This window comes from Pipistrellus hanaki, assembly GCF_964339955.1.
Source record: "Pipistrellus hanaki genome assembly, chromosome: 10".
Classification (NCBI taxonomy): domain Eukaryota; kingdom Metazoa; phylum Chordata; class Mammalia; order Chiroptera; family Vespertilionidae; genus Pipistrellus; species Pipistrellus hanaki.
Genome location: NC_140512.1, coordinates 41,279,854 through 41,307,567, shown reverse-complemented (window position 1 = coordinate 41,307,567; position 27,714 = coordinate 41,279,854). Strand labels below are relative to the sequence as shown.

Sequence of the window (27,714 nt, the reverse complement as noted above, 5' to 3'; positions counted from 1 at the left end):
GGGCACAGCTGCTTGAGAACTTGCTTTTGCCATCGAGTAAGTTAGGCTGGTGACTATCTCCCACGTGTTACAGTGAGGTACTACCTAAGTGTAGGCTTGTTTCACACTGTAGGTGCCATCCGTCAAGTTTATTTTTGAAGAAGGAATAGTGTTACCGAAAATAAATAAATAAATACATTTGAAAAAGTTCTCTTCTTGTGGTGTTGTGGTTGAGCATTACCATTTGCAGCCCCGACCTGTGTGGGTCAGGGTTACTGTTCACATCCTGCAGCGTAAGCAGGAAATAAACGAAGGCCTGTGGCTGACTAGGCCTGCAGAAGCCCTCCATGACCTCTTTCATCAGAGAGTTGTGTTCCTAACCATAGGCTTGTTGTTCTTCTTTGAACGGCTTTTAAAGTGAACGGTACTGGTTGTTTCTAAAATTCTGGAATGTTTCCAGTCTCCAACGTGTAATTCTAAAGTTCTGTCCTGGGCAGTTCTTTCTGTCTCCACGTCTTTAGGAGATAGACTTTGGAGACCACAGATACTCTTGAGCATACACCAAGCCCACTATGTGTATAGTTATTACTGTTTCGAATAACTAAGAGGTTGATATCCAGGATGTAAAATGAAATTGTGTAGTGAAATGAACCTCCCGTTAAGGAGGTTAGATAAAGGCCTACGTCAGAAGCTCTACTTCATATTCTGCATAGACTCTTTTCTGTCCCTTTGGAAGTTACACTCGAGGTCCCATTCGCCGGGTCAGCAGTTCCATATTATATGTGAGCTGGACTTTTCAAAGGACTCCTGAGGCAAAGAGGCGATGAAAAGGGAGCCCATTCTTGTGGGTTAAGGAGGTGGAAGAGGAATTAGGACGGAGCAAGGACTCGGCTGTCTGTCTTCACAGCAATAAGAGAATCACTCGCCACTTTCCCAGCTTCTCGCAGATACATTTGAGAGATAAGGCGAACGCCCTTGGAACCCAATACGTGTCCTCTGGGTCTTATTACTGTCGTTCTTGCCCTAGACTTCGGTGAATGGCTTTAGAGAGCCTTCATTTATTAGAGCACTCTGCTTCATTCCCTGTAGGACTGGAGTGTATACCTCAGAAATATTGTGAAATTTTATTCTAAAAGCACATGGTTTTATGCATTGATTTTCCAGAACATCTTTACCCACAAATATAAATGCTGTGTTTTTTTTGTTTTGTTTTTTTTTCGGGGGGGGGGGATGACAAAAGTTGTATGTTTAGAGTCTTGCAATAAAAATGTCACACCGCTTGAAGCATTTTGTGTGAGGAGTTTTAAAAATCTTAACTTTAATAATCTCTTTTGTGGCTAAAATGCTCCCTCAGAGCCCCTCCCCCTCCAGCATTTGTCATGTTCCGTCCTCCCTCTCCTCCCGTCTCTGCTTACCCTGTGCTGATGCTTCTTTCCTTGCAGAGACCCTCCTGGATGACTTCCTCCTCACCTACACCGTCTTCATGACCACGGATGACTTGTGCCAGGCGCTGCTGAGACAATATCCTTCGTCAGCTTTGGGGCTGGAGTGGGGGGGGGTGGGGGACGGGGAGGAGCTGGGCCGCCCTCACCCCCGCAGGTAGATGACTTGCATTTAGGGATTCACTGCCTTTCTTCACTTACTCAACCCCCAATAGGGGACGGCTATGCTCCATATAAATGTGACGGACAGTCAAGGCAAAAGCTGAAATGAGACAGAGTAGACAGGGGGGACCTGGAAATGCAGCTGCCTTTTTCCCATTCGAAATCGTACTGTTCATTATTGTTTTCTTCTTCATACCTATGTCTCAAGACTTGACACATCTGGAGGCAGATGTGGCCTCCTGGGTAAGCCCCGGGGTCAAGAGGTTGAGTGAACTGGCAGTATGTGAATTTACAAGGCAACCCCTCAGTCAGGGCCAGACCACGTGGCAGGGAACGTGTGCGTGTGTGAGATCATGTTTCTGGGCAAGTATCCAGGGGGAGGCCAGCCATCCCCTCACCTGGGAGGTCTGAACTACCCCCCAGAGCCACCCCTCGTCTTTTCAGAGCTTTGTCACGGCATGCTCTCCCAGAAGGATGGATGTGATGAGAAGGGTAATGAGCAGGGTAGGGAGCTTTATGGTTTATGCACCGAGTAGAATACGCAACAGATGAAAGGCCAAAGAGCCAAGCCAGGAAAACTCCCTCGGCTCCCCAGAGGCACTCCTTGCCTCAGTGTTGAAGGTGGGATGCTGCAGAAGCATCCAGGTAGCTGGTAACTGTTGGGGTTTTATTCAGCCAAGCTGAAGATTCCACTCAAGCCCATGTAAAAGGCGTTAAAAAGATTGTTTTGTTTTGTTTTATTTATTTATTTATTTATTTATTTATTTATTTATTTATTTGCATTTACCTACGTTTTATTGAGCCCTAGGAATGACCTTTCCTGTTAAATAGTTACATTTCTCTTCCATGTTAGCATTTTTTGCTTAAAATAATACTTTAAAACTTTATAGAGAGCATAGTCTCTCTTAAAAACATATAAGCTAGAAACATTTTATTGCTTTACTATATTGTGTGGCCACTTTAGAGTTCACGAAACTTCTCAGAACCAGTTCATAAAACTGGTCTTGAAACATAGTTTTGAATTTGGAAAATTTCAAAAACAGTTTTCTTCCACAGCTGCTGGGTGTTAACTAAAAAATTAGCAATAATTACAAGATTTTCCATTTTTCTTTCTTTAAAAGTGTTTTGAAAAAATATCTATGAGCTGACTTCTATATTTTAATGCTAGCATATTTCCAAAAGGATTGCCATCCCTTAACTAATAGTTTGTTTTATAGGCGTTATGTGCCTTCCAATGATTATTTTTAAATATGATCCTAGCATAATTTGTGACTACCACTGAGTAATTTAATGCCTCATAGAATTTCCCTGAAGAATCTCTAAAACTTTGCTTGCCAGTAAACATGTTTTGGGTCTTACTAAGACATTTTACATAAATGTAGTTCAATTTCTTAGCAGCTTTTTTAGTAATCATCAAAACTCGTGAAATCCAGAACATTTTAAGCCAGGAATCTTTTTACATGACTATTTTGATATATTTACAACCTCTGCCTTGTATGAAATAATGCAAATCACAAACAAAAATAAGGTCCATATTTAATCTGAGATAGTTTGGAGTATATTTTAGTGATGATATTTTTTATACCCTATTGCTATCACATTCTAAAGAATGGCCCAAATTATTATTTTTTTTGTTTTGTTTTCCCCATTGTTTTTTGAATATTAATTATAGGTTAGAGCCACTTCTACAGTGTTGTGATATCTTAGGTGGATACTTTTATTGCGATAGAATTTAAGACCTTTCAGCTTTTATCGTCATAAATAGCATTATTTAAGCTCACAGCCCAGGTGGGCTAATGTTCACTGTGTTATACTGAATACCTTCCCACTATTTCTCTCCCCACACCCAGCTAAATTTATCAGTCAGTGTAATTTAGCATGAGCAAAATGTGTGAACATACATCTGAATATGTCCCAATACCAGAAAACCAGAATAATATGAATGTAAATTTAATCAGTAAATATTTTTTTAAATATATTTTATTGAGTTTTTACAGAGAGGAGGAGAGAGGGATAGAGAGTTAGAAACATCGATGAGAGAGAATCATCAATCAGCTGTCTCTTGCACATCCCCTACTGGGGATGTGCCCGCAACCAAGGTACGTGCCCTTGACCAGAATCGAACCTGGGACCTTTCAGTCCACAGGTCGACACTCTATCCACTGAGCCAAACCAGTTTCAGCTAATCAGTAAATATTTTTAAAGTGCATCTTGTAGGGTAGAGAACATGACTAAGCAGATAAATGGTGATAATGATGAATGAAATTTCAGTTCTCAAAATTGCTTTAACCTGCAGGCCCATAATAGTAGAATGTATATGCAGCTATAATAAAAAGCTTACCTCTTTACCTAAAAGAAAGAAGTTTAGTATTTCTTAATTTTCCAGATTTTTTTTTCTTTCTTCATACTAGTCAAGCCATGATAGTTACAGGGAAAGGAGAAAAGGGAATTTACATAAGTGGGGTAAATCTTTATATTTTGCCTGAGTTTATGTCACTAGTGGAAATTAAAAAATCAGATGGTCATAATGTATTTTTGCAGGTTCCAGAGACGGTGACTGAATTATGTTTTAAAATATGTTCAAAGCCTGATATAGAATCTGTTTTTCTTTTGCAATTATGTATCAACCTTAAGGAATGTAGACACCTGTCCATCAACCCCAAAGCCTACCTGTGTGTTGTATCTTAGCATTTCCTATTCCTAGTGAACCTTCCAATGTGTCCAGGACACTCAGAAATCATAATTTTGCAAACAAAAACACTAGGTTGATTTGGAAAACACTAAGCTTCTGTCTCATTCCTCGGGCTTCCAGCATGTTGCCTTTAAGGTTATTATTTTTAATAATTTTAAAAAATATTTTTATTGATTTCAGATATAGAGAAGGAGGGAGGGAGGGAGGGAGGAACATCAATGATGAGAGAGAATCATTGAGCAGCTGCCTCCTGCATGCCCCCTACTGGGGATAGAGCCTGCAACCCGGGCATGTGCCCTTGACCAGAATAGAGCCTGGGACACTTCAGTCTGCAGGCCAACGCTCTATTCACTCAGCCAAAGCAGCTAGGGCATTTTTTTAAAAACAATTTTAACAACATTATTAACACGTGGTCATTGTATACAAATTAGAAAACACACTTATAAGTATAGCAATTCATGTGATCTGAAATCTCATTACCTTGAGAAGCCACTGTTAACTGTCAGTATATCTTTCCAGGTAATGGAATTATTCATATAAATGAGCATAGTTAATGGAAATGGATCATCCTAACATGCCCTTTTCTTATTCTCCTACTTAACGATATGCTGGGATATTCTCTGTCAGTAAATGTACTGCTGGGCTATCAGTTTTATGGCTGCAGAATAGCCCATTAAATGGATATGTAAATAATTTCATTAACTATCCTCAATGATTAAAGCATTCATATTTTTCTTTTCTTTGTTCCAATGAAAGTTAAAATTAGCAGTCCTTTTTACTTATGTTTGCACATTTATCCAGTCCCTTTTAATTCCAAGTAAATTCCTAGGGTGGGCATTTGAAACATGCCACAAATTATGCTTCAGAAGTCTGTGCTCATTTGGGGCTACTTTAGAAGTAATTAGTTTTACAGAATGTGACTTTCTGAAAAGCTAAGGATACGTGGCCTCGCTCTCTCCTAACTCTCATGGAAACAGCGTGGCCAGATCCCTTGGAGCCACCCTTGGAATTAATGGGCCACCTCGGATCCCTTCGAGGTGACATTAAGCCGGGCCGCCTACGGAACTAAGTCAGCAGCTGACAGTGGCATCATCTCACCCTCACCTGCACGGCCTGGCCCCGCGCGTGCGTGAGTCACTTTCCTGGCGTTACTTTTGCTCTTTGCCATATACACCTTTTGTTCTCTCTACAGATATTTTTTTCTTCCTTGCTTAGACACCTGTAGATTCTTTAGAAAATATGCTTCATAGGAATATTTTTATTTTCAACAAGGCAATATTCTTTCTTAACCACTTGCACCTATTCTGCCAAGAAGTATCAAGGCAAAGAAGAAAACTCAGATGTTCCTCGTCGGAAACGCAAAGTCTTGCATCTTGTCTCCCAGTGGATTTCTCTGTACAAAGACTGGCTACACGAAGACGAGCACTCCAAAATGTTCTTAAAGGTAATGGGAAACCGCCAGCTATTCCTGGATGCCGGATGACTGGTTTTATTTTTAGTTTGCGTTTGAAAAACTCATTTGTAAGGTTATAGTTGTGATTTGAACAAAGTGTTCATTTGTTTTGACTTCTAAGGCCTGATGTTCCACACATAGATAGAATTTTTTAAATTTTGAATTCATTGTGAAAAAGTGTAGAGGGCAAATTTTACATTCACTAACGTAATGTTACCTTATACAAGTCATGGGAAGTTTAATTGCAAATGAAATAATTAAGGAAGGTAAAATAAAACATACTTCTAAACTTAATAGTATTTCATATGTTGGGATTTATTATAAATTTGAACTAACTGGTCTCATGTATATAATATTTGGTTAAAACATTACCATTTAAAAACTATATTCCATATATATATATATATATATATATATATATATTATGAAACTTTTTGAGGATATGGCATATTTTGAGAATTTTAAGCAATAATAGCTTATAAGATGGATGCTAACCTAGATTTACATTGGGTATTAGATAAACTGATGTATTTTTCTAATCAGTAATAGGCTGCAACATCTTCTCAACACAGGCCACTCTCTGGAGGTGGTTTGTAGGTGCTCAGATTCCTCTGCCCCCAAAGCCGTGTTAGCTTTGCAGGTTAACACAAAGGGCTCAGTGGGACTGGAGCCAGGAAGGGCTGTTTCCGAACAGGGAAGTGTCAGGCTGTTTCTCTTTCATGGAGTAAAACACTTGAATTCAAAATTCAGATGTCATGTAGACATCCAGTGTAAAGGTGTTCAACCAGCTCTTTGATTAAGCTAACGTTATTTCAAAAACAATTGGGTAATGTAACTCAATTGACATTTTTTCCTCCCTGTTCCATGCGTTAAAAAATGTGGGTAGCATTTTTTAACGTATGGAACAGGCATAGGATTCTGCAGTAGCCAGCCAGAGAGCTCTGAGTTTCCAGCATTTCCTACCTTCAGCCCTAAGGGTGCGAGAGGGCCGTGCCAGCCGAGTGAGGGACTCGGAGGTGTCACCCCACTCAGGATCTCCTTGGTCCCAGGATTAATAACCCCTGCGTTGTCCTGGGGGCCACCAGTTCCCTGGGCATAAGCAGGTTGTATGGGACTAAAATAACATTACTAAATGGACATTAAACCAATTCAACTGCCGTTTTTCTTCTTCCCTCAGACCATATACAGGAACGTACTGGATGATGTCTATGAATACCCAATACTTGAAAAAGAATTGAAGGAATTTCAAAAGATACTTGGAATGCACCGTCGTCAGTATGTAGTTTATTTTCTATGTTATTGTCAATGAAAGAAAGCAGCAAATGTGGTAGAATTCGAGATGTCCCAGAAAATCGATTTTGAACACTTTGAATCTGAGAGTCATCTTGATTTCTTTAGCTTTTCTAGTTGTAAATTGTGTTTTGTTTTTATATCTCAAAATGAATGAACACTAAATCAAGCTTATTGACTACTTTTTAACTTTCTTCTGATGCAAGAGAAAGAAACTGACCCAAGTCAACCTAAAAGCAATAATTTCAACCCTTGGTTGGAGTGTCATCTGGTATACCAAAAGGTCTCCTATTCCATTCTCAGTCAGGGCACATGCAGGGGTCCTCAAACTTTTTAAAGTGGGAGCCAGATCACGGTCCCTCAGAGAGCTGGAGGGCCAGACTATATGAACTACTAATTCCTACTGTAACACCTCGGCTGTGCTCACTGCCCAAAAAACCTGGCGGGCCGGATCAGACTCCTCTGCGGGCCGCATGTGGCCCGCGGGCCGTAGTTTGAAGATCCCTGGTTAGGGGTTCAAATCCCTGGTTGGGGTGTGCAGGAGGCAGCCAATCAATATTTCTCACAACAATGTTTCTCTCTCTCTCTATCCCCCTTCCTCTCTCTAAAAATAAAATCAGAAAATATATCCTTGGGTGAGGATTAAATAAAAAAACAATTATTTAATATATTAATAGGTAATTTTAAAAGTGTAACTATTTAACTTGTCGTTTTAGGGGCTCATAGCTATCTCTGATGGAATAGGGAAAAAAATGTTTTACAAATATGTCCCAGTGAGCATGATAAAAGCTCAATTTTATGGGTTCCTGGGGATTTTTTTTTTTTTTTTTTTTTTATCAATTTAGAAAGATTAAAGGAAACCATTTACTCAGTGACCTCTGCATATCCAAGTGCCCCCAGGTGTCTATCATTAGTCTTTAAAATTGGCAAAACTTGACTTTGCTCTGATTATACGAACTCTCCTATTCATTTTGGTAAATAAAAACATCAACTCATTGTCCAGCTATTGCTGCAAATCTGAAAAGGAAAATTGTCCTCTGCTTTACAGTGTGGTTTCTACTTAGCAAACACGAAACACATCTGCTGTCAAGTGGTGAAACCTCTATTAAGATTCCAGCAGTCACTAAGCATGTCTCCTAGAAAATGTTAACTCAGGCCTTCCTTCCAGATTACTGATTTGAGATTTAAAACATGACCTGATTTCAATAAAGAATGATCCTCCTGCAAATTAAATGTCTAGGTAATTTTAGGAGCAAATAAATCCTCAAACACGAAAATTACATGTTTAGAAATTCAGAAATGAGGTGTTCGTGGGGATAGTATGTTAGAAATGAATGTTATGGGTTTGCATGGTCTTCTTTTATTGGAGTCTGCACTATAGTGTTTCCATTGCCTGGGACTAGTATGAAAATAGGAACAATGAAATGAGACAAAAAGGAGAGACAAACCACATCAAAATAGTCCCCCTATGGCCTTATTCCTATTGTGAACCTTCCGTCCTTGGCTTCATACCCTTAAATGCCTTAAAGGCATGAATGGAATGTAACAAATCTCATTGAAGAACTTACGTAAAAGTGGGAAATAATAAAGTAAGACCATTTTGGGTAATGGTGAAAGACACGATTATGAAATGTCTTTAGATTCTGTAAGATTTGAGCTGGGGACCTACAGAATGTCCCCCAGTTCCACCACACGTAGAAATATCCTGGGAGAGATGCAGTGCGGCCCCTTAGCTGCCACCATGATAATCCTTCCCACTGAAGTCTGCCCCTCTTGGAGGGCACTGGGGCTTCTGTGGAGGGATGAGAGCTGGCTCTGCCTGCAGGGCTCACTTCCTGCGGGCGGGATTTAGCAAAACACACCCGTGAGGCGGACGGGGCGGCTTCAGGTCTGTCCAGTTCCCTGGGAACCCACAGCCCAAAGTCAAGTGCCTTATCTTTTGGAAAAGCAAAAGCCCCCGCCCAGGGCCTAAAGGTTAGTCTTCAAGGACAGGAGCTGCATTATTCTGGGTTGGGGACAAAGGCTGACTTCTCCTTCTTTCCCTTCCAGCACCGTCGATGAGTACTCTCCACAGAGGAAGGTAAGGCAGCCCCTCTGGCCTGAGGTGGGGTGATTCGGCTCAGAGGCAGGGATCTGGGCTGCAGCTTGCTCACACTCACCTACGTCACCTCCCGGGGCTCCTGCCGGCTCAGGGGCAGCCCTGGGCCCTGGACTTGCTCTCGGGGTTTTTTTGTTGGTTTGTTTTTGGTGGGGCATTTTGAAGTCTCGGAGTTTCCCCAGTGTCCCCAGAGTGATGTAAATCTGAAAGTCAAACACGGAAGAAGAAAAATATTCCAGGCAAGAATCTTGACAAGAGTAAAAATAGTCTCGGAAGAAAATGTTTCGCACTTTCCACCTAGAAAGAGGGATGCTAGTAAGAATGATGTGTTTCCTGTTCAACTTGAGGGAGAGGATGGAAATTGAGTGTCAGGCACACGTTTTGTAGAAGCGGATAAGGTACCTGTTTTCCTCAGGAAAGTCATTGTCCTACTGCAGAGTCCGAGGCCGTCCCAAGGCTGCTGTATCCCAAAGCAGGGCGGACACTGGGATTCTCAGAAGGATCTGGGGGTGTCTGTCGTTACCAGATACTCTGCAGCTGGTGGCAGGGAGTAATCGTAGGGACTCTTTGGTCTGCTGGCTTAGGCGGAGGTCTGTCGTGTTGCCCAGACTGTCCACCTCCACATGTGTTAGCTGAGGCAACTCCCGGCTTATTCCTCTTGGATTGGGGGGTGTGGATTTCATTTTTAAAAAAAGAAGTTGGCTAGCTCTTTTGGAACATGTTGTAACAGCTGTGACTTTCCAAAGGGCAGGAATGCATTCATTCATTGTTCTCGCTCTCCCTTCTCACAGAATAAGGCCCTTTTCCACCAATTCAGTCTTAAGGAGAACTGGCTCCAGCACCGAGGCGCTGTGACTGAAACAGAGGAAAGTGAGTATGGTCTGGGGGTAGGTGGGGCCGCTGTCCGTCACCACCACTCTACAGCTTGAACACTCCAGCTGTCACACCCTTTAACCAGCACATTGGCATAAAAAAATGGTGGCTTTTCTTTTCTTGCTTCGGGTGTTACCCTTTTCTTAATCATGTGATAGTGTCCCCCAGGACCAAGGACATTTTTTTTAGATATGTTTTTATTGATTTCAGCGAGGGGAGAGAGAGAGACACGTCAGTGATGAGAGAGAATCATGTATCAGCTGCCTCCTGCATGCCCCTTACTGGGAATAGAGCTTGCAACCTGGGCTGTGCACTGCCCAGGAATCTAACCATGATCTGGTTCCTGGGTCAATGCTCAACCACTGAACCACACTGGCCAGGCCCAAGGACACTTGTAATTTGGGAGCTATGGAAAGGAGACTGCAGAGAGTTTCCTGAGTTCTTGGGAAAAGGTGCAGAATTGCCTGGAAATGCAGCCTTCCTCTGGGTCCTTCCTCGACTCTGCCAGCCCCTGGCCTGTGACTAGCTGGAAAGGCCACCAAAGTGCACGTGCAGGGCACGTTTAGGAAAGAAATCTCAGGGATGTCGAAACCGGTTTGGCTCAATGGATAGAGCGTCAGCCTTCGGACTCAAAGGTTCCAGGTTCGATTCTGATCAAGGGCATGTATCTTAGTTGCGGGCACATCCCAGTAGGGGGCTTGTAAGAGGCAACTGATCAATGACTCTCATTGATATTTCTAACTCTTTATCTCTCTCCCTGCCTCTCTGTAAAAAGTCAATAAAATATATTTAAAAAAAAGAAAGAAAGGAAGGAAGGAAGGAAGGAAGGAAGGAAGGAAGGAAGGAAGGAAGGAAGGAAGGAAGGAAGAAAGAAAGAAAGAAAGAAAGAAAGAAAGAAAGAAAGAAAGAAAGAAAGAAAGAAAGAAAGAAAGAAAGAAAGAAAGAGAAAGAAAGAAAGAAAGAAAGACCTCAGGGAGAATAATGAAGGATATGCAACCAAAATCCCTGCAAGACATGGCGGTGCTGAGCAGTGCCCCACGCCCAGCATGTCCTCATTCCGTGCCTATAAGTGCCCAAAGGGCTCGGGACCCACTGGTCAGCACGAGGGGAAACAGCTCCCTGAAGATGCTGAGTGCTTTTCTATGGTAACATTCTGTAACGGAACAGAACACGGTTTCCTCCTGTTTGGATAAGGGCTGAGTCAAGTGCAGAGCTGGGAAACACAGCAATTAAAATGTTCGCTCGAGGTGACTCAGACCTTCTCTCTTCACTGGCCTCTCCGTAAGCACTGCAGTTGTGAGAGCGTTCGCACCTGCTCAGCCTCCTGGACACTTAACGCAGTGTCACAAGAATACGTCTTCTGTTGTGCTGTTTGTACCTCCTGCTGCTCGCAAGGGTGCCGTTGTGTCATTAGAAGTGGGCGAGCAAACAAAATGATCTCACCTCTCACGCCTTGCTGGCCGGCCTTCCTTGCCTGTCAGTCTCACAGTTTAATCGTACCATTTTCCAAGCTGAGTATTCCAAGTCCCTGGCCTCTTTCTGTCCATCAGTTCGTTAAGCAAGCTGTGAATTACATCATGTTTGGTGGCTTGTGGATGGGATCTTTGCCTTGCTCAAAAATTCCATGTTCCTATGCAAGGAAAAAAGCCTTTTTGTCCCTCAGGAGTCTGTTGACAACATGTCAAACGATGATTTGTTAGATGCTATTGTCTCAGTGACACACCCAGTGAAGCCAAACGCTGAATACTGTCAGTGCCTCCTGGTGGAGTGTTCACGTTGAGGTTGGCACACGTAAACTCAGTTTGTCTTTAGTTTACTTGCATTTCTGTGCAAACATTCCTGGGGTTATGGTGTGGTGCCGTTTGAATTTCATATGAAATTTCTCCAGCAGCTGCACTCCTTTAAAAACAAACAAACAAAAAAACCCCACACATTGTATTCTAGGAGAGAAAAATGTCTCAGTATATCATCATCCTTATGTCTTTTCTGAAGAAGAGGAAAAGGTGGAAAGATTGTAAAGTTGCCTGGAAACAGCCTTTGGGCATTATTGTTTCCTTGATCACATAATAGTATTGCCAGGACACCACTGTTCAAAATAGCTGATATAATAAGCAAATAATGTGTCAATGATCTCAACTGCTATTAAAGCAGTTTCTGCTACCAAATCATAAAGCGTTTCTCCAGGACCCGTTCACCCAGCTGGCGATAATGTCCTAGTAATAATTAGCCCTGCAGACACTGAAAAGGAAATTAAAATGGCTAGAAATGTGACCACTCATTGGAAACTAAAAACTCACCACCACTGAACAGCATGGATGGACCTGGAAGTTACTGTGCTAAGTGAAATAAGCACGTCAGACAAAGACAAATACCATATGCTCTCACTTAGATGTGGACTCTAATGAACAAAATAAACTGACGAAATAGAAACAGAGGCATGGATGCATGGAACAGACGGATAGATGTCAGAGGAGAGGGGGAGGGCAGGATGAAAGAAGGCTAAGGGGTTATCCTGAGAACATGTATGCATAACCCATAGACATACACCACAGTGTGGTGACGGCCAAAAGGAAGAGAAGGCAGAGGCTGGGTGCTGGGTGGAGGTGGGCCATGGGAGTGGGGAGTGTGGGGCCATCTATAATAATGTCATCAGTAAAGATAAAGTTAAAAAATTAAGAATTAAGTAAAAGGCTGTACATAAAAACCATGGTAAATGGCAGGTTTTTAGATAAGCTTAAGAGAATTCTAATAACAAAATGTGGTGGTCTTGATTGGGTCACGGTGACTATCCGGAAATGGAGGGTAAGATAAAAATGTACGCTAGACATTGCAGCAGACTGCTTTGGGCTGTCTCAGTAACCCTCACAAAAGGAACTCAAAAGTACAGGTTCCACAGACTCCACTGTGTTGGGTCGACCATCTCCACCATGAGCACATACCTGTGTCTCTCATGACCGTGTGGGAAGCCTGAGTCCTACTCAGACTCGCTCACTAGCACATAAAGTCTACATCTCGTGTGTGTGCAAGCACACATGTGTGTGCCTATGCCCTCAGGTGCCCATGTGCCTGCACATGGGAAGTAGGAACATCTGACTGTGGATGTTTCATACTAGTGAGATGAAGAAGGTGAGAACCTTGATTTAGAAAAGTCTGTGACTCAGAGCCACGGCCCTCCGTTTGCTAACCATGCTTCTGTCCTGGGCAGTTTTTTGCCACGTGTACATCACGGAGCACTCGTACGTCAGCGTGAAGGCGAAAGTTTCCAGTACGGCCCAGGAGGTCCTAAGAGTCGTGGCGGAGAAGATCCAGCATGCGGAAGAGGACCTGGCCCTGGTGGCCGTCTCCTTCTCCGGGGGTGAGCGCTCTTCTGTCCCAGAACACTAGCCTTTCGCCGGGTCTCCTTCTGGGGGCGGGGCGGGGCGGGGGGGGGGGGGGGGGGGAGTTGACATTTGCACAGAGTCAACGTGCCTGCGGCGTTTCCCCTGGGGGTTCGCAGCTGGCCGGCCACAGGGACCATGAGGAGTCTCCATGATGACAGCTGGGCACCGTGGGATGCTGAGCAACCTCCCTGAGAGCTGCGTAGAGAGGCGTGCCCATGCTCTGAAACACATTGTAAAGCTCCTCATATTTTTGTGCTCTAGATAAGCCCTCTGTTTTCCTACTTAAATTAACGTGGGGAATTGCTAAAGGATGAAATTACTTTAGGAAGAGGGAAGAAGAAGCACAGCCTTGAGCGAGTCATACTGCTGGCTGACAATTTTGTCCTTACAGACTCCCCGCGGCAGGAAATAAAGCCTGCACCACAAGCCCGAAGCTCGCAGCCTGTGTTCCCGCAGGTGGACGCGGGGAGGGAGGCCTGCTTATAGCTTTGTCTCCCCTCGGGCCTCATCTATCCTCAGAGGATGGTTTCTTGTCTGTTTTGAATAAGATCACACAGATTACACGCTGACACTATTGATCTCTGCGACCTGAGCAGACCGTTCAGGTCTCACCAGAGCCTGCGAGGCTGCGGCACGCTGGCCTCCTCTTTTGGCTTACAGTTTTTATTGAATATCTCATTAACCCTGAGAACAACACTAAGGAAGTGACTTAGCATTGAAAAATGGGAGGAGGTGAGCGGGTGTGTGGGGGAGGGGAGAGATGACCGCATTGCTCCTCGCCCGCCCTTTGTTAGCATTCTACAGTCCGGAGAAGAATGTCAGGATTTACCTGGAAGTAACAGCATGATGGGGCTGAACACTGCTTCTCTTGCTTTGTCACTCAGGAGTCCGGTAAAACCGTCCTCCCTGCAGGCTAGTGGACTGCAATGCGGACAGATCCAACCTCGTCAGTGAAGGAGGCCTCCTCCCTCTCTGAGGGTGGTTGAATTTTTAATAAAATATTTCAGACATTCCAGGTAGATACGACAAATGATTGTTGTATTTACTTTTAAGTGACCAAATTATTAAATGATCCTAAACAATATTAAGTTTCATCAAAACCAATATTTGCCTCTCAAGACAGTACGGCTACAAAAAGTGCCGGAGGAGAAAGGATCTGAGTGAACTTGGGGGTGGGGCAAAGGGGAGGGGGCAGAGAGTCACGTGGGACCCAACAGGGCCACGTGTGAACCTGGAAATTAATGAGCAGCTCTTTTACTACCCAGTTTCTATCTGATGGCCATGAAATACAATTTTTACACTCTATTAAATCGGATTCATCAGGGTGGGCAGTGGCTTTTTAATGTGCATAGACTCATTGCCAATCATCACTAGACATATCAGCTTATCTCTTGAATTATCCCACCAGTTTGGAAATGTGTCATCAGTTTCCATCAATCAGCAGTTTTGTCCGTTAAGAACCTTTCTGCCTGCAGCTTAATATCCCTCAAACAATCATGTTTTTATGAAGAAGAGAAAGAAAATAGGGCTTAATGTATTCCTTGTTCTAATTACACAATTTCAATAAATAATGTTTCAAATGCTACTGCAAAATAAAATGACAGATCAAATGTTATTTTGTTGTCAAAAAACAATTTTAGAGATGTTGGCCTTTTGTAGGTTTCACGGGTTTTCCTAAAAGGACTGGTGGCTGTTAACCTTCTAGCTTTCAGTAGGTTTTGTGCTATTTTGTACTGAGGGTAGGTAGATGTAGGTAATAACTATCTACCCGGATATCTGAGCTTAAAATGTTTTCAGCTTTAATCTTTTATAGTCTGGTGACAAACCTGAAAAGAAGGGGAGGAAGGATTTCTGAGCACCTGGAAAAATTACTGTCAGAATGGCTCTCATAAATTCAGGCTGAAGGTACATCTGGGCACACAGAGGGTTGCAAGAAATTGTAGCCAAACAAAGAGGGAGGAGATGGAAGAACCTCCGAGCCCAGCCTTGTGGGACCATTTACTACACACGTCAACAGCCCGACATGACAGTGCTATTGATCTTTATAATGTGGGGCCGTAAAGAATGTATTAGATTATCATTCGTGTGCTCTGTATTAAGCAGAACTGTTCAAAACAAAATTTGGCATTTACGCTGATTAGGTTACCTAGCAAAAGAGGTGGAATATCGCATTTCCCAGCCAGGCTGGGTATCTGGAGGGCTGCTTTGGGAAGTAGGGGGGAGGGGGAGCTGATTGTATTACAGTGGAATAAACGCAAGTATTCCTGTGGTTGCTCCCCACCTGCGTCTTGTAGTTAGGGGGAGGACATTTCTCTATTGTACAGGAGAGCACCTGCGACGGCAGAGAAAGGGTCAGAGGACAGGGACAATTTGCAAGAAGGAAAATAAAATGGAAGAAGATTATATGAAAAATTCCAGCTTCACTGGAAGTCAAGAAATACACAATAAACTGCGAATCTGTTTTTGGTTTCAGAAAAGAAAAAAAAAAAAAAAAAAAGCAAACTTACCAAAAGTAATGATCAGTGTTGGTAAGTATAAGCATTAGAAAAACAATTTGACAGTTTGCATCAAAAACTTCAAAAATATTCATTCCCTTTGACCCACTAATTCCACTACTGGGAAGCTATCTTGAGAAAATCATCTATAAGTAGCCAAAGATTTATGCACAAGGATGTTGACTTCAGCAGTATATATTATGGCTGCGGTAATAATAGATCCCATTTATCAAGGCCCTTGCTATATCCCAAGCCCTGTGCTAGAATTTAGCATACATCTTGCCATCTAATTTATCTGACAAAAAAAAATTAGAAAACCTGAAATGTTCAACAAAAGCAGGAAAAGTAAATGATAGTATAATAGACTGTTATGGAACCAATTAAATATGACATATATAAATAATTTTGACAAATGGGTAAGTGCTTATAATAAAATCAGAATATGAAACTACATAATCAAAAATATATGTATTCATAATAAATATGTATGCATTTGTATAAATAATGGCCACTATATGTGTGTATATGAATACACATGCACACACACACACACACACACACACACACACACACATCAAAATCAGAACAAAAATATGCCTAGATGTTAACCAATATTCTCATCAAATGGTTTATCTGAGTGCTGGAGTTATGAGTGAATTGTACTTTCTCCCCTAAAAGGTTCTGTGTTCCAAAGAATGACTAGATATTTTAAGAGACTCACAAGGGGATTCCTTCATGGCTAGTGAGCAGTGATGGCCCTGCTCCCACTGGTATCCTTGGTGTCATTATAGAGGCTACGCAGAACTCAGTTCTGTGTACTTTGCATCCTATTTACTTTAAAACATTTTTCTTTGGTGCGTTTCACTCTTCAGATGCACCTGTATGCCTACTGCTGTTTGCGTGTTTCTAATTACTCTTTTTTTTTGTTTTTTAAATAAAGGAAAGCGTGAACTTCATCCCAATGACCTAGCCATCTCCAAATCCCTGGAAGCATCTGGTCGGATATATGTCTATCGGAAAAACCTGGCTGACACTTTGGTGAGGACCTTTAGCCTTGCACTTGAAACACACGACACAGATGTCAAACTGAAAACATACTTGTGTCTGTTTTATAATTAATGTCAGAAAAATGCATTGAATTGTTTCCTCTTCTAGCCAACAATACACGTGTCGCATAGCATTGCCTTTGCAAATCAAAGTCGCACTACATGAGGAATTCTAAACCCTTCCTGAGTCAAATCCTCCTCCTCTCTGAGCCTCTGCAACAAGGGATTTGAGAGAAGTGACTTCTTCACCAATGGATCTTAATTCCACGTCTTCTTTTCTGGTAGACACGTGGAGAGTAGGCCAAGAAATGCACCCTGCGAGGACTTAAGGGAGAGACGCCACCCTTGGTTTGCATCCATTTAATGCCCCTGGAGTGCACCCCTTTTCTTGAAGAAGGGATGTCATCCATCCCCGTGCAAAATGGTCTCATAACAGTTGGGCCTCAGATGCCGCTGAAGAGTGAGCGGTTAGGGAAATGTAGACACCATACTATTGTATAAGTTGTTTCAGTTCAAATGTGAGGACACTGACACCTAAGTAGATGATTTGCTTGTTTCTAAAGACCTGTTTTTGCTTCTCTCTCTAAGGGAGGGCTCATCGCCCACAAGAAGCCCGTTTTACCAGGTTTTGACTATACCCTCTTGATTCCTGGTCCCCGGACTGTGCCATGGAGACACCCCTGGGCTAGGGCTGCCTAGCTGGCTCCTGGTGTACATATACAATAATTGAGGAATGTATATACCATGTAGATAAACCAGACTGGCTTACAATAACACAAGTTTTATGCTAAATTACCTACAGGGTATCAAACTACCATACTATTAGTCATTGTCATTTTGGGTACTTATTACCAGACACGTAGGTGCTGAGATATATTGTATATATCTCATTATACAATAAATGGAGTTGGGAGAGGCCGAGTAGCTTACTCTGGCTTCCCACACTCCGGGAGCGGATGGTGCTAGGATCTCTTCCGTTTATATTCGCCTCTAACTTGGGCCCTTTCCAGTTCTGAGTATCCCACAGGTCACCAGTCCTGTGTCTGCACACAATGTAATTCCATCAGTGACATAGGACACACCGATGCTATAAGGCATCTCTGAGTAAATAATGAGATTGAGTTGACTTTCCCCTCCCCATGAAGGAGGGCAATCTCCTGGGTGGCTTTCTGGGCTCCAGGAGGTGGTGGTGGAGGGCAACTGCATCCCCAGAACTCTCATTCCACTGTCCGGGGCCAGCTTCAGAAGAGGAGAAGGCAGGCCCGAGTGCATGCCAAGATGAGCCAGACACCATCCTGCCCTCGAATGTTCCCCCCACCAACTTTACATACCACCGAACATGTCCCCATTAGAATCATAGCTGTAGATATTTTAGCTCCAAAATATTTCAGTTGACAGGGGACATTGTAACGGGTGAAGAGCACGTGAAACCACCAGTATCCACTAAGCTTGCCTGTAGATAATATTCTTGGAAAGCAAGCCTGGAGCTCTGGATGAATGGGATGGAGAAATACATAGAAAGCATTTCTCCGAGAGGGTAGTGGACAACCTTGAATAAACCATAAGGCAGTGCCAAGGTAAGGGCTGTATTTAAGGAGAAAGTAGGAGAGATTCAAGACCATGTGAAAATATCCTTATGTCACCAGCTCAGTGAGCTGAGATTACTGCTATTCCCAACCCATGGCTCTCCCTCCGAATGTGTGCAGTGCAGCCTGGTGTCCGTCTGGTCCCATCAGACAATCCCTGAGAAGCCATGGCTTGTCCCCGCCCCGGCGCCTCCGTATCTGCATGTGCGTCCAGGCTGACCGCCCGGGCGGAGCTCCCCTCTGCCTTTCACTCTGGGGACACGGGGACAATTTGTATCTTAACCTGCTCTGAGCAGAATCAAGTCTGTGGAAAAGTTCTGTGAAGGCCCTCTGCCCTTTCTTTGTTTAATTATAAAATCTATTCATAAATGTAAGAATTCTAAAATGCAAATCGTTTATTTTGCAGTTTAGAAACAGAGGTTAATATCTGGAATCTGAGCAATGCCCTCCATCCAGCAATGTCATGTAGTTCGCAAAGTCCCATTCTTTCTCTTCCAAGTCAGTAACTAGGATTTCATTAACTGTTCAAGTCCACCCCTCAGATGGGAGAGTTTCTATTTTAATTTTAAAAAATCAAATATTTTGAAAAGAGGCCGAATACTTTTTAATACATTTAACAGTGACAGTAGATTTAAAGTTGTGGTGACACTTAATGATTTCATGCCATATTTTAAAGAAGTACTGATACTTAAAATAAATCACCCACTATACGGTATAAATGAAATCACTTTTATTTTATATTTCGCGTTTAAATTTTGTTCGCTTTCCACAAGCGCTGCAACACAATTTGTGAACATGTGTCTTACTAAGCACGCTTCCTGCAGAAGCCGTGTCTGTCTTTATTGAAGTGCACTGTGACATTTCTTCTGTTTGTTTTTATACTTACCCTGCTGGCATATTAATTCCCACCAGAAGCACACGTGGCCTCGGAGCTTTTGCTTTCATTATGCTGCTTTATAATCAGATTTGTGTGGGCACGAATGGGGGAAGGAGGAGGCCGGCTACCTCATTGATCACATTCTCCCGTTTGCAAGGCTATTTTCTAAATTGGCTGTAACTCACTGAAGGTGAACAGACCGGGGGGAATATGAAGTGCCCTCAGACAAGATTGCTTTTCTAATCTGGGCTTTAGTGCCTTCCCTGGGCAGCCAATGCGGTGTCGCACGTTGAGGCCACTGAGGATCCTTTTGCTTCTGTTGGTTTAGAATCCCTTTGCCGAAAACGAGGAGTCCCAGCAAAGGCCGTTGAGGATCTTGGGAATGAACACTTGGGATCTTGCTCTGGAATTAATGAATTTTGATTGGAGTCTCTTCAATTCGATTCACGAGGTAAGGAAGGGGAGAAAAGATCAAATAAATGCTAGTTCTCTTTTAACTGTGAATTCTTTTTGAACAATATCTATGCATGTGCTTAGGTGTTTAAAAGATCCATTATCTAGTGATAACGTTATGCTAGAATATCGTGATCCAAAAAGATGTTTGATATTTGATCCAGTCTGAGGAACATCAAAATACTTGGTCATGCTTTCTTTGCTCCTGGTACAATCATATGTTTGTAGAATATAATTTAAACGTGTCACGATTTTACTAGTATATGTATGAATAGATATGTGTATATGTATATTACGTGTGTGTGTGTGTATATACATATATATATATATATATATATATATATATATATATATATATATGTATGGAGCTCTAATGGAGCTGAAGAGCTATTTTGTATTTGATGCCTTTGATATTGATATTTTAATTTCCCCCAAAAAGCTTATAAAAGATATACAAAAAACATATGAATATTGTGTGTGTATATGTACACACACATACTTTCACATAGGAACATTCTATAAATTTAGACTATTCAGCAATATGTCAAATACTTTCTTGAAATTTTTGAGGTATATTTCACACTTTTACGTCCATCAACTTCTCCCTGGAGGACAGCTTATAATATTTGTAAAGCAACAGGTTATGTTGCTTTACAAATATTATAAAATGCTACTGATAATGAACAAATGAGCGGAGCCCGTGGGCCACTCATGGGCATCTGACGGCCGGCAGCGAGAAGCTCTGGGCGGCCACACGCCGCCCTTGCTTTGCCTGTGGTGGCATTTTCACTGGGAGGCGGCCCTTCCTCCCGCAGGAGGGACTCGGGCCCAGCGTGCTCCCTGTGCTCGCTTTCAGCTGGGAGTGACTTCCCAGTGTCCTCACGTCTGCTCGTAACGTTTCCAACACGATGATCTGAATTTGAGCAAGTGGTGAAGCCATTCCCGCTCAATGACATGTCGCGTTGGAAATGTGAACAGAACAGGATGCGTCCTGCGTGGGCAGAGGGAGAATGTGAACGACTTCCGAAGAGTACACACACCTCCTCCGCTTAGAAACAAGCACCTTCTACTGCCCTATGTGGGAACAATCCACATATATAGTAAATAGTTACTGGTCTTACTCGTATTTGCTTTTTCAATCTGGACCTTGCTCTTCCTATTTACGATCTGACACTGTCTTGGGTCTGTGGCTCTCAAAGCCTGGGCATCCAGACCAGCATCATCAGCGCCGCCTGGAAACTCGTTAGCAATGGGCACTTTTGTCCCTACCACAGACCTACTGAATCAGGGGCTGGTTGGGGGAAGGGAGGTGATCCTAATTCACACTAAACCCTTGGAGAATCCTTGCCTAGAGACTCTACCTGTGAGGGTCTAAGTGCATCTTAACAAGTACTATAATCGTATTTCATTTACGCTTGAATTGGCCAGCATAACAAGTTTAGGAAGTGTGGATTCCATTCAGCCTGTGATTTAAACATTGAATGTCTTAAATTTCCATAGAAAGGCACCGTTCTTACATCCTAAAGGAACACATTTATATAAGGAGCCTAAGTGAGCATTTTTGAATGAGGCATCCCTACAACTAAAGGGAAGTTGTTTCAAATTGAATATATTACCGCCTAGTCTGATATGAGGATGGCTACCACCAGAAAGAGGTTTTAAAGATGGACTGAATTTTGTATCAACCAGACTGTGCGCTGGAAATAAACACTGGCCATGACTACCTTTTCTTTCAGCAAGAGCTGATCTACTTCACATTCAGCAGACAAGGCAGTGGGGAGCACACCGCGAACCTCAGCCTCCTGCTCCAGCGCTGCAATGAGGTCCAGCTCTGGGTGGCCACGGAAATTCTGCTCTGCAGCCAGCTGGGCAAGCGGGTGCAGCTGGTGAAGAAGTTCATCAAGATCGCCGCCCAGTGAGTTCCTTGTGATGAAACCTGCAATTCCGCTCCTCTCCTCGTCAGAGGACCGTTTGTTTCCCTTGTGGTGATAGAAAGGGTGGATGTAAACGTGTCACGTGGGGTGAGATGACCGGATGATTGGAAAGGTCTCTTCATGAATATTTATGACTCTTCGTTTGAAGTCTTTCTATTTTAAAGTAAATATCAAAATCCCAGGCGGAGGCCCTCTGCTCTGTGCTACAGAGCTAGTAAGCAGGCCGTGCACACATACCCATTCTGCAGCCAAATTGCCATGTGGCCGGGGAGCTACAGCAGCTAGGACAATGGGGGAGGTGATGGGGCAGGGTAATAATCACTGAGAATCAGCTGTTTCCGAGAATTCTGCTCTCGGCTTCCTATTGCCCACAGTGTGAACCTTACAAATTCCTTGCAGGCGTACGCTGGCTGGTCCCTCCTGGCCTCTGAGCCTCACCCCAGGCTGGGGGCACGCCATGCTGCAGCCACTCTGAATTGCTGTCCCTTTCCCAGGCACACTGTCCTCCAAGCATGGACACGTGCTGCGTCTGCTAAGGGCCCTTTCCACCCACTCTTGAAGTTGCAGGGCAAGTGTTGCTTTCTTCATGAAGACATCACTGAGTTTCAAATGGAAGGTCAACTACTCCCTACTGAGACCCCATCCCCTCCCCCACACACACACTCATGCTGTGTTTCCTTTTTATTTTTATTTATTTATTTATTTATTGATTGATTGATTTTTATTGATTTTTCACAGAGAGGAAGGGAGAGGGATAGAGAGTTAGAAACATCAATAAGAGAGATACATCGACCAGCTGCCTCATGCACACCCCCTACCAAGGATGTGCCCGCAACCAATGTACATGTCCTTGACCGGAATCGAACCTGGGACCTTTCAGTCCACAGACAAAGCTCTATCCACTGAGCCAAACCGGTTTCGACTGTGTTTCCTTTTTAAAAATGCCTTTATTTTGTTGATTGAACTTACCAGTTTATTATATGGGCTCCTTCCCGGGGCTGGGTGAGGCTGCAGAGGGCAGGGACCAGTTCTAAGCAGTCCTTGTACTGGGAGCCCGGAACAGGCTCCCAGTACAAGTATCTTGTCTGTTTATTCCTGGAATATACCAAGCAGGGTCACCCAGGAGAAAGCTGGCAGAAACCAGAGGGCCAGTTAAACTGGGTTTCAGATCCTCTTGCCTACCAAGAGGCGGAGACCAGAGCTGGGAATGACGGTGCCCTGGAGATTGGCGGTGGGGCCCACAGGGCTGAGTTCACCCCAGGCATCCTGGACACTGGGTGTGGAGGCAGCAGAGCCTGTCCAGGTTCCACTGTTGATGAATAGCACCTCCGGTGTGGCTCTCAGCTGCACTGGGCAGCACCTGGTCCTGAGGCTGGCCCAGGAGCAGGCAGTTCTGCAGGACCTGCCCCAGTGTAGCCAGCATTGTCTATTGCTACTTTAGCAGCTCTGCCATTTTCCTGGTTCAGAACCGGATGCTCTTACACAACCTGCGTATCTGGAACTGGGTATCGTTTGGGGAGACAGAAGTGTTTAATGTGTGAAGAACTTCTCAAGTCATGATCACTTTTGACCAATTGTGTAATGCATGGAAGTCTAACGTAATAAAAAAAAAAATCATTGCCGAAACCAGTTTGGCTCAATGGATAGAGCGTCGGCTTGGGGACTGAAAGGTCCCGGGTTCGATTCCAGTCAAGGGCATGTACCTTGGTTGGGGGCACATCCCCAGTAGGGGGTGTGCAAGAGGCAGCTGATCGATGACTCTCTCTCATTGATGTTTCTAATTCTCTCTCTCGCTTCCTCTCTGTACAAAATCAATAAAATATATATATTTTTTAAAATCATCAATATAGTAAAAAATGTTATACATAAAGATACTTATTGTATCATTTTGTATTGCATTGAATTGAATTGATTGAAAATAATTTAAATGTCAACAAGGGAGTGAGTAAGCAAATTATGAAATACTAGAGGCCCGGTGCACAAATTCATGCATGGTGGGGTTCCTCAGCCTGATTGGTGATTGGGGCTGATGGGGCCTGCTAGCTGTGGGGAGGGACCTCAGGAGGTTGACCAGCCAGCTAGGGGAGGGACCATGGGAGATTGGCTGGCCGCAGGAGGTTGGCTATGGAAGCACACTACCTGCAGGCAGCTCCTGCATTGAGCATATGCCCCTGGTGGCCAGTACATGTCATAGCAACCAGTTGCTTAGGCTTTTATATATAGAGATTTTTCTGATAAATTTACATAGCCATTAATGGTGGTAGTGAAGAATGCACAATGTATAATTTAACAAAGTATATAACTGAAAGAGTAAGATATGAAGTTACATATGACTGTTCCCAAATTCCACTGAGGCATTGATGATTAATGGAGGTATCGGGGAGAGATGGCGGCCCAGGGAAACTATTGTAGATTAGCAGACACTCAGTATTTTTTCCTGCACCCAGCTTACTGCTTAGCACGTTCATATTTTTCATATTTAATTATCAAGCAAGGATAATTTCTTAATTTTAAAGACTTGCCTCAGAGAAGTTGTTTTCTACTGAGTCCCAGACAACAGAGTATCTAGAACTCACAGGCTGCTCTGGCTCACCAAAAGCCCAGCCTCCCTCTGCTGTTCCGGACGCCCTCAGCCAGCTGTGAATGAATATTGGTGGAATTTTGACCAATTAAGTCAAAGGCAAGGTTGATGTCATGCACAACAGATAACCTTGCAGAGTGAATGGAACCCAGCGTGGTCTCATTTTGCATGTTATCTCCTTCTCTCTCTAAACGAAATAGTATCCCCATAATATGGGTCATATTTTACATATATCCACAATATGGTAGTAATTTTGTAGATAGCAAAGAAAGCATGTCTGAGTGTAATGGGAGGGCCTGCTTAGTACTGTGAAGGGAGAGGGGCTTGCTTATCAAAAAATAGCTTGCTGATGAAAGGGACAGGACTGGAGAGCTGGTATGATGAGGGTGTGGCATATTTAGAGAGGAAGATGAGTTTAAGAATTTTCAGTTGAAACTGTAAATACATCCAAAATAGTGTTTAAAAGGAGGAAGTTTTTGAAGTGTCAGAGGTATCTGAGCATAGATCTTCTCCTCAAGGAAAGTAAGGATGGGCTGAACCTTTGAAATGGGTTCATTTCTGAGAGAAACAGTGGCAGGGACACCACTCCCCCCCCCCCCCCCCGCCATGGGGGTGCTCACGCGTGTGGAATCATGTGGGGGCTACGGAACCGGGTTCAGCCCTGCCCTTGAGGTTGGGGAGTATTTTCTGGCTTCGGGGAGTATTTTCATTGTGTCTTTTTGTGATCACCTGGAGAAAGGATGTTGCCTCAAACTGTCTTCTGCTTTCTTTTATGCCACAGCTGCAAAGCCCAGAGGAACCTGAACTCTTTCTTTGCTATCGTGATGGGTCTCAACACGGCTTCTGTCAGCCGCCTGTCGCAGACCTGGGAGGTGAGCCTCGGGGGTCCTCACAGAGAGGGGAGTGGGAGGGACAAATAACACTGAACGGGAGATGGGCCCACAAAAAGCCTTTGTTTACGATGCGTGAATTGATTTAAAGGGCTTACATGAAAAATAATGTGTCCAGTTGGTAGGGACTATTTTAATCAAATGGTCTTCAAAACGGTTGTGAGATGTGTATGAAAGCAGTGAGAACTGTAAAAGGCCCCCCTGCAGATTGAGTCTTCCTTGGCTCTGCCCTGAGGTGGCGTGGGCACCCCTCCATGGTGATCCTTTCAGACACTCACCTGCAGGCCCGTGTCCAGGAGTCTATTGGCTGAGACGCTAACGAATTAAGCGTCTGGACCTCACACTTTCTGGGCACCTGGCAGTGTGTTCACCTGGACAATGTACATCTTTGTAAAATTTGCAAAAGTAAAGCAATTTTGTGTTGATTTTCTTAAAGAGGGCCCACAAAATGCTATATATACGCTTCCGGCTTCCCAAATCCTGGTTCTGCCTCTGTTGCTGTTACATGATGAAGCTGTTTAGGTTCTCAGGGGGAGAGGCCCACCAAAGTTATCCCAAGCCCTAGCCAGTTTGGCTCAGTGAATAAAGCATCGGCCTACGAACTGAAGGGTCCCAGGTTCGATTCTGGCCACGGGCACATGTCCAGGTTGCAGGCTTGATTCCCAATGGTGGGGGACATGCAGGAGGCAGCCGATCAATGATTCTCTCTCATAATTGATGTTTATATCTCTCTCTACCTCTTTCTTCCTCTCTGAAATCATTAAATAAATATATTTAAAATAAAAGTTAGCCCAAGTTAGCCCATGGACTTGCAGGGTGTAGGTGGTAAACACTGACGGTGAGGCATCCCTCTTGAGCCAAGTATTCGTCAAAGGTAGAATATGGACTGAAATCCAAATGTTTATATTTTTAAAAATCACCCGCGTGTGGAATGTCTAACCGGCCCAATTCCAGTCATGTGGCTGTTACGTATTTTAAACTGATTTTCGCCACATTCCCAAGCCATGCCCAGCCACATTGTGGAGTGATGGAAACTGCCGATGAGGAGTCCGGGAAGAGCCAGATGAGAAGTTTGCATGCAGAGCCATGGCCCCCCGTCAGCACAACGTCATAAACCCTTCCCTGTTGCCTCTCAAATAGCTGACCTCTTTGACCTTTTTGTGCTTTGTTTTGTTTTTGTCTTTGTTTTTAGAAAATCCCTGGGAAGTTTAAGAAACTTTTCTCTGAACTTGAAAGCTTAACAGTAAGTAGTTGACCCAGAGGGGACTTATCTTCCCAATGAGTTGCCAACGTCTGATTGTCTTCTAGATCCCAGGGGTGGGGACTGCACTGGATCAGGGCGGGTAGCTTAGACACACATACACACATACACACGCGCGTGCGCGCTCACCTACCCTGAGAATGGAGCTTTGCCTCTTAGGAAGTGAAGCAAGAGCACAGTGAATGCTGCTTCTCATTGGAGTGCAGTACTGGGAATGGCCCTTCGGCATGGTTGTCAGCAGGCAGATTGTTGATTGTTTCCAAGCCTGGGAAGTGCACTGGTATAGATTTAGTGTGCAATCAGTGGCTTATGCCGTCTTCTCTTCTCCTCTGTACCATTGCTTAGGTTCAGGCACAAAATGCAGTTTCTTTTCAGAGCACAATAAGACGGTGTTCTCTTGTGCTCGCTGCCTTGTCTGTGCACGACAAGGGCATTTTTCCATGCAGTGTCCCTGACAAAAGACTCCCGGGTTTCCTCATGACAGAAATTATACGGGGGAAACTGTACTTACAGAACCGATTCGAGGAAAATAATAGGGTCATCAAAAGGTGTCTCTCTTTTGCGGCCACTTCCCATGATTGTAAACCAATAGCGTGGCTTTCATTCATTACCTAGATTTCCAGCCCTAATTTATTTTCCCAGGAACCCTTTGTCCCCTCCGTTCTTAGGGAAGATGTCTCCATATCCAAATCGTGTTCAAATTGCATAGCAACGTGGGTTGAGAAGTGTTTCTACAGCAGATTGATTTTTCTTTCTCTTTGTGATCTGCTTGGCTGGCAGGACCCCTCCCTGAACCACAAGGCCTACAGAGATGCCTTCAAAAAGATGAAGCCGCCCAAGATCCCCTTCATGCCCTTACTGCTCAAAGGTAACGATTTTTCCTCTTCCACTTGTAACTCCATCTTCCAGAAATGTATCTTATAACTGTACAGAACAAACAAAAAAGAGGGCTCAGAAATTAAAGTAATTTCCACATTCAGAACTAACAGGGTTTCCCTGTGATAGCTTTTCAAATGCACCGTTATTTCTGAGATGCCTACAATATGGACTTAAAGGTGAGCAGACAGCAGAGCATTTTCTGCGACTCACAGAATTTAGGACTGGGAATTTTTGTGTGTTTACCCTGCTCCTGTGCACCGTTTTTTGTGTGTTTTTTGTTGTTGTTGTTGTTGTTGTTGTTTCCTGTGAGTTTATAATCTACTCAATTCCACCCAGACCAGGC

The 27,714-nt window shown here is 43.6% G+C and overlaps 1 protein-coding gene across 2 annotated transcripts in view; it reads left to right on the top strand.

The window, feature by feature from the left end:
* The window catches only part of RAPGEF5 (Rap guanine nucleotide exchange factor 5), a 181,753-nt gene that overhangs the window by 139,624 nt on the left and 14,415 nt on the right, over positions 1–27,714 (top strand). For both annotated transcript variants that reach the window (XM_084896499.1, XM_084896500.1), the window contains 12 exons: positions 1,422–1,500; positions 5,575–5,719; positions 6,906–7,003; positions 9,068–9,098; positions 9,908–9,986; positions 13,195–13,344; positions 16,805–16,902; positions 19,702–19,824; positions 21,563–21,741; positions 25,123–25,213; positions 26,424–26,474; positions 27,273–27,360. In XM_084896499.1, coding sequence (XP_084752625.1) covers positions 1,422–1,500; positions 5,575–5,719; positions 6,906–7,003; positions 9,068–9,098; positions 9,908–9,986; positions 13,195–13,344; positions 16,805–16,902; positions 19,702–19,824; positions 21,563–21,741; positions 25,123–25,213; positions 26,424–26,474; positions 27,273–27,360 — 1,212 coding nt within the window. The remainder of the gene's footprint in view (positions 1–1,421; positions 1,501–5,574; positions 5,720–6,905; positions 7,004–9,067; positions 9,099–9,907; positions 9,987–13,194; positions 13,345–16,804; positions 16,903–19,701; positions 19,825–21,562; positions 21,742–25,122; positions 25,214–26,423; positions 26,475–27,272; positions 27,361–27,714) is intronic.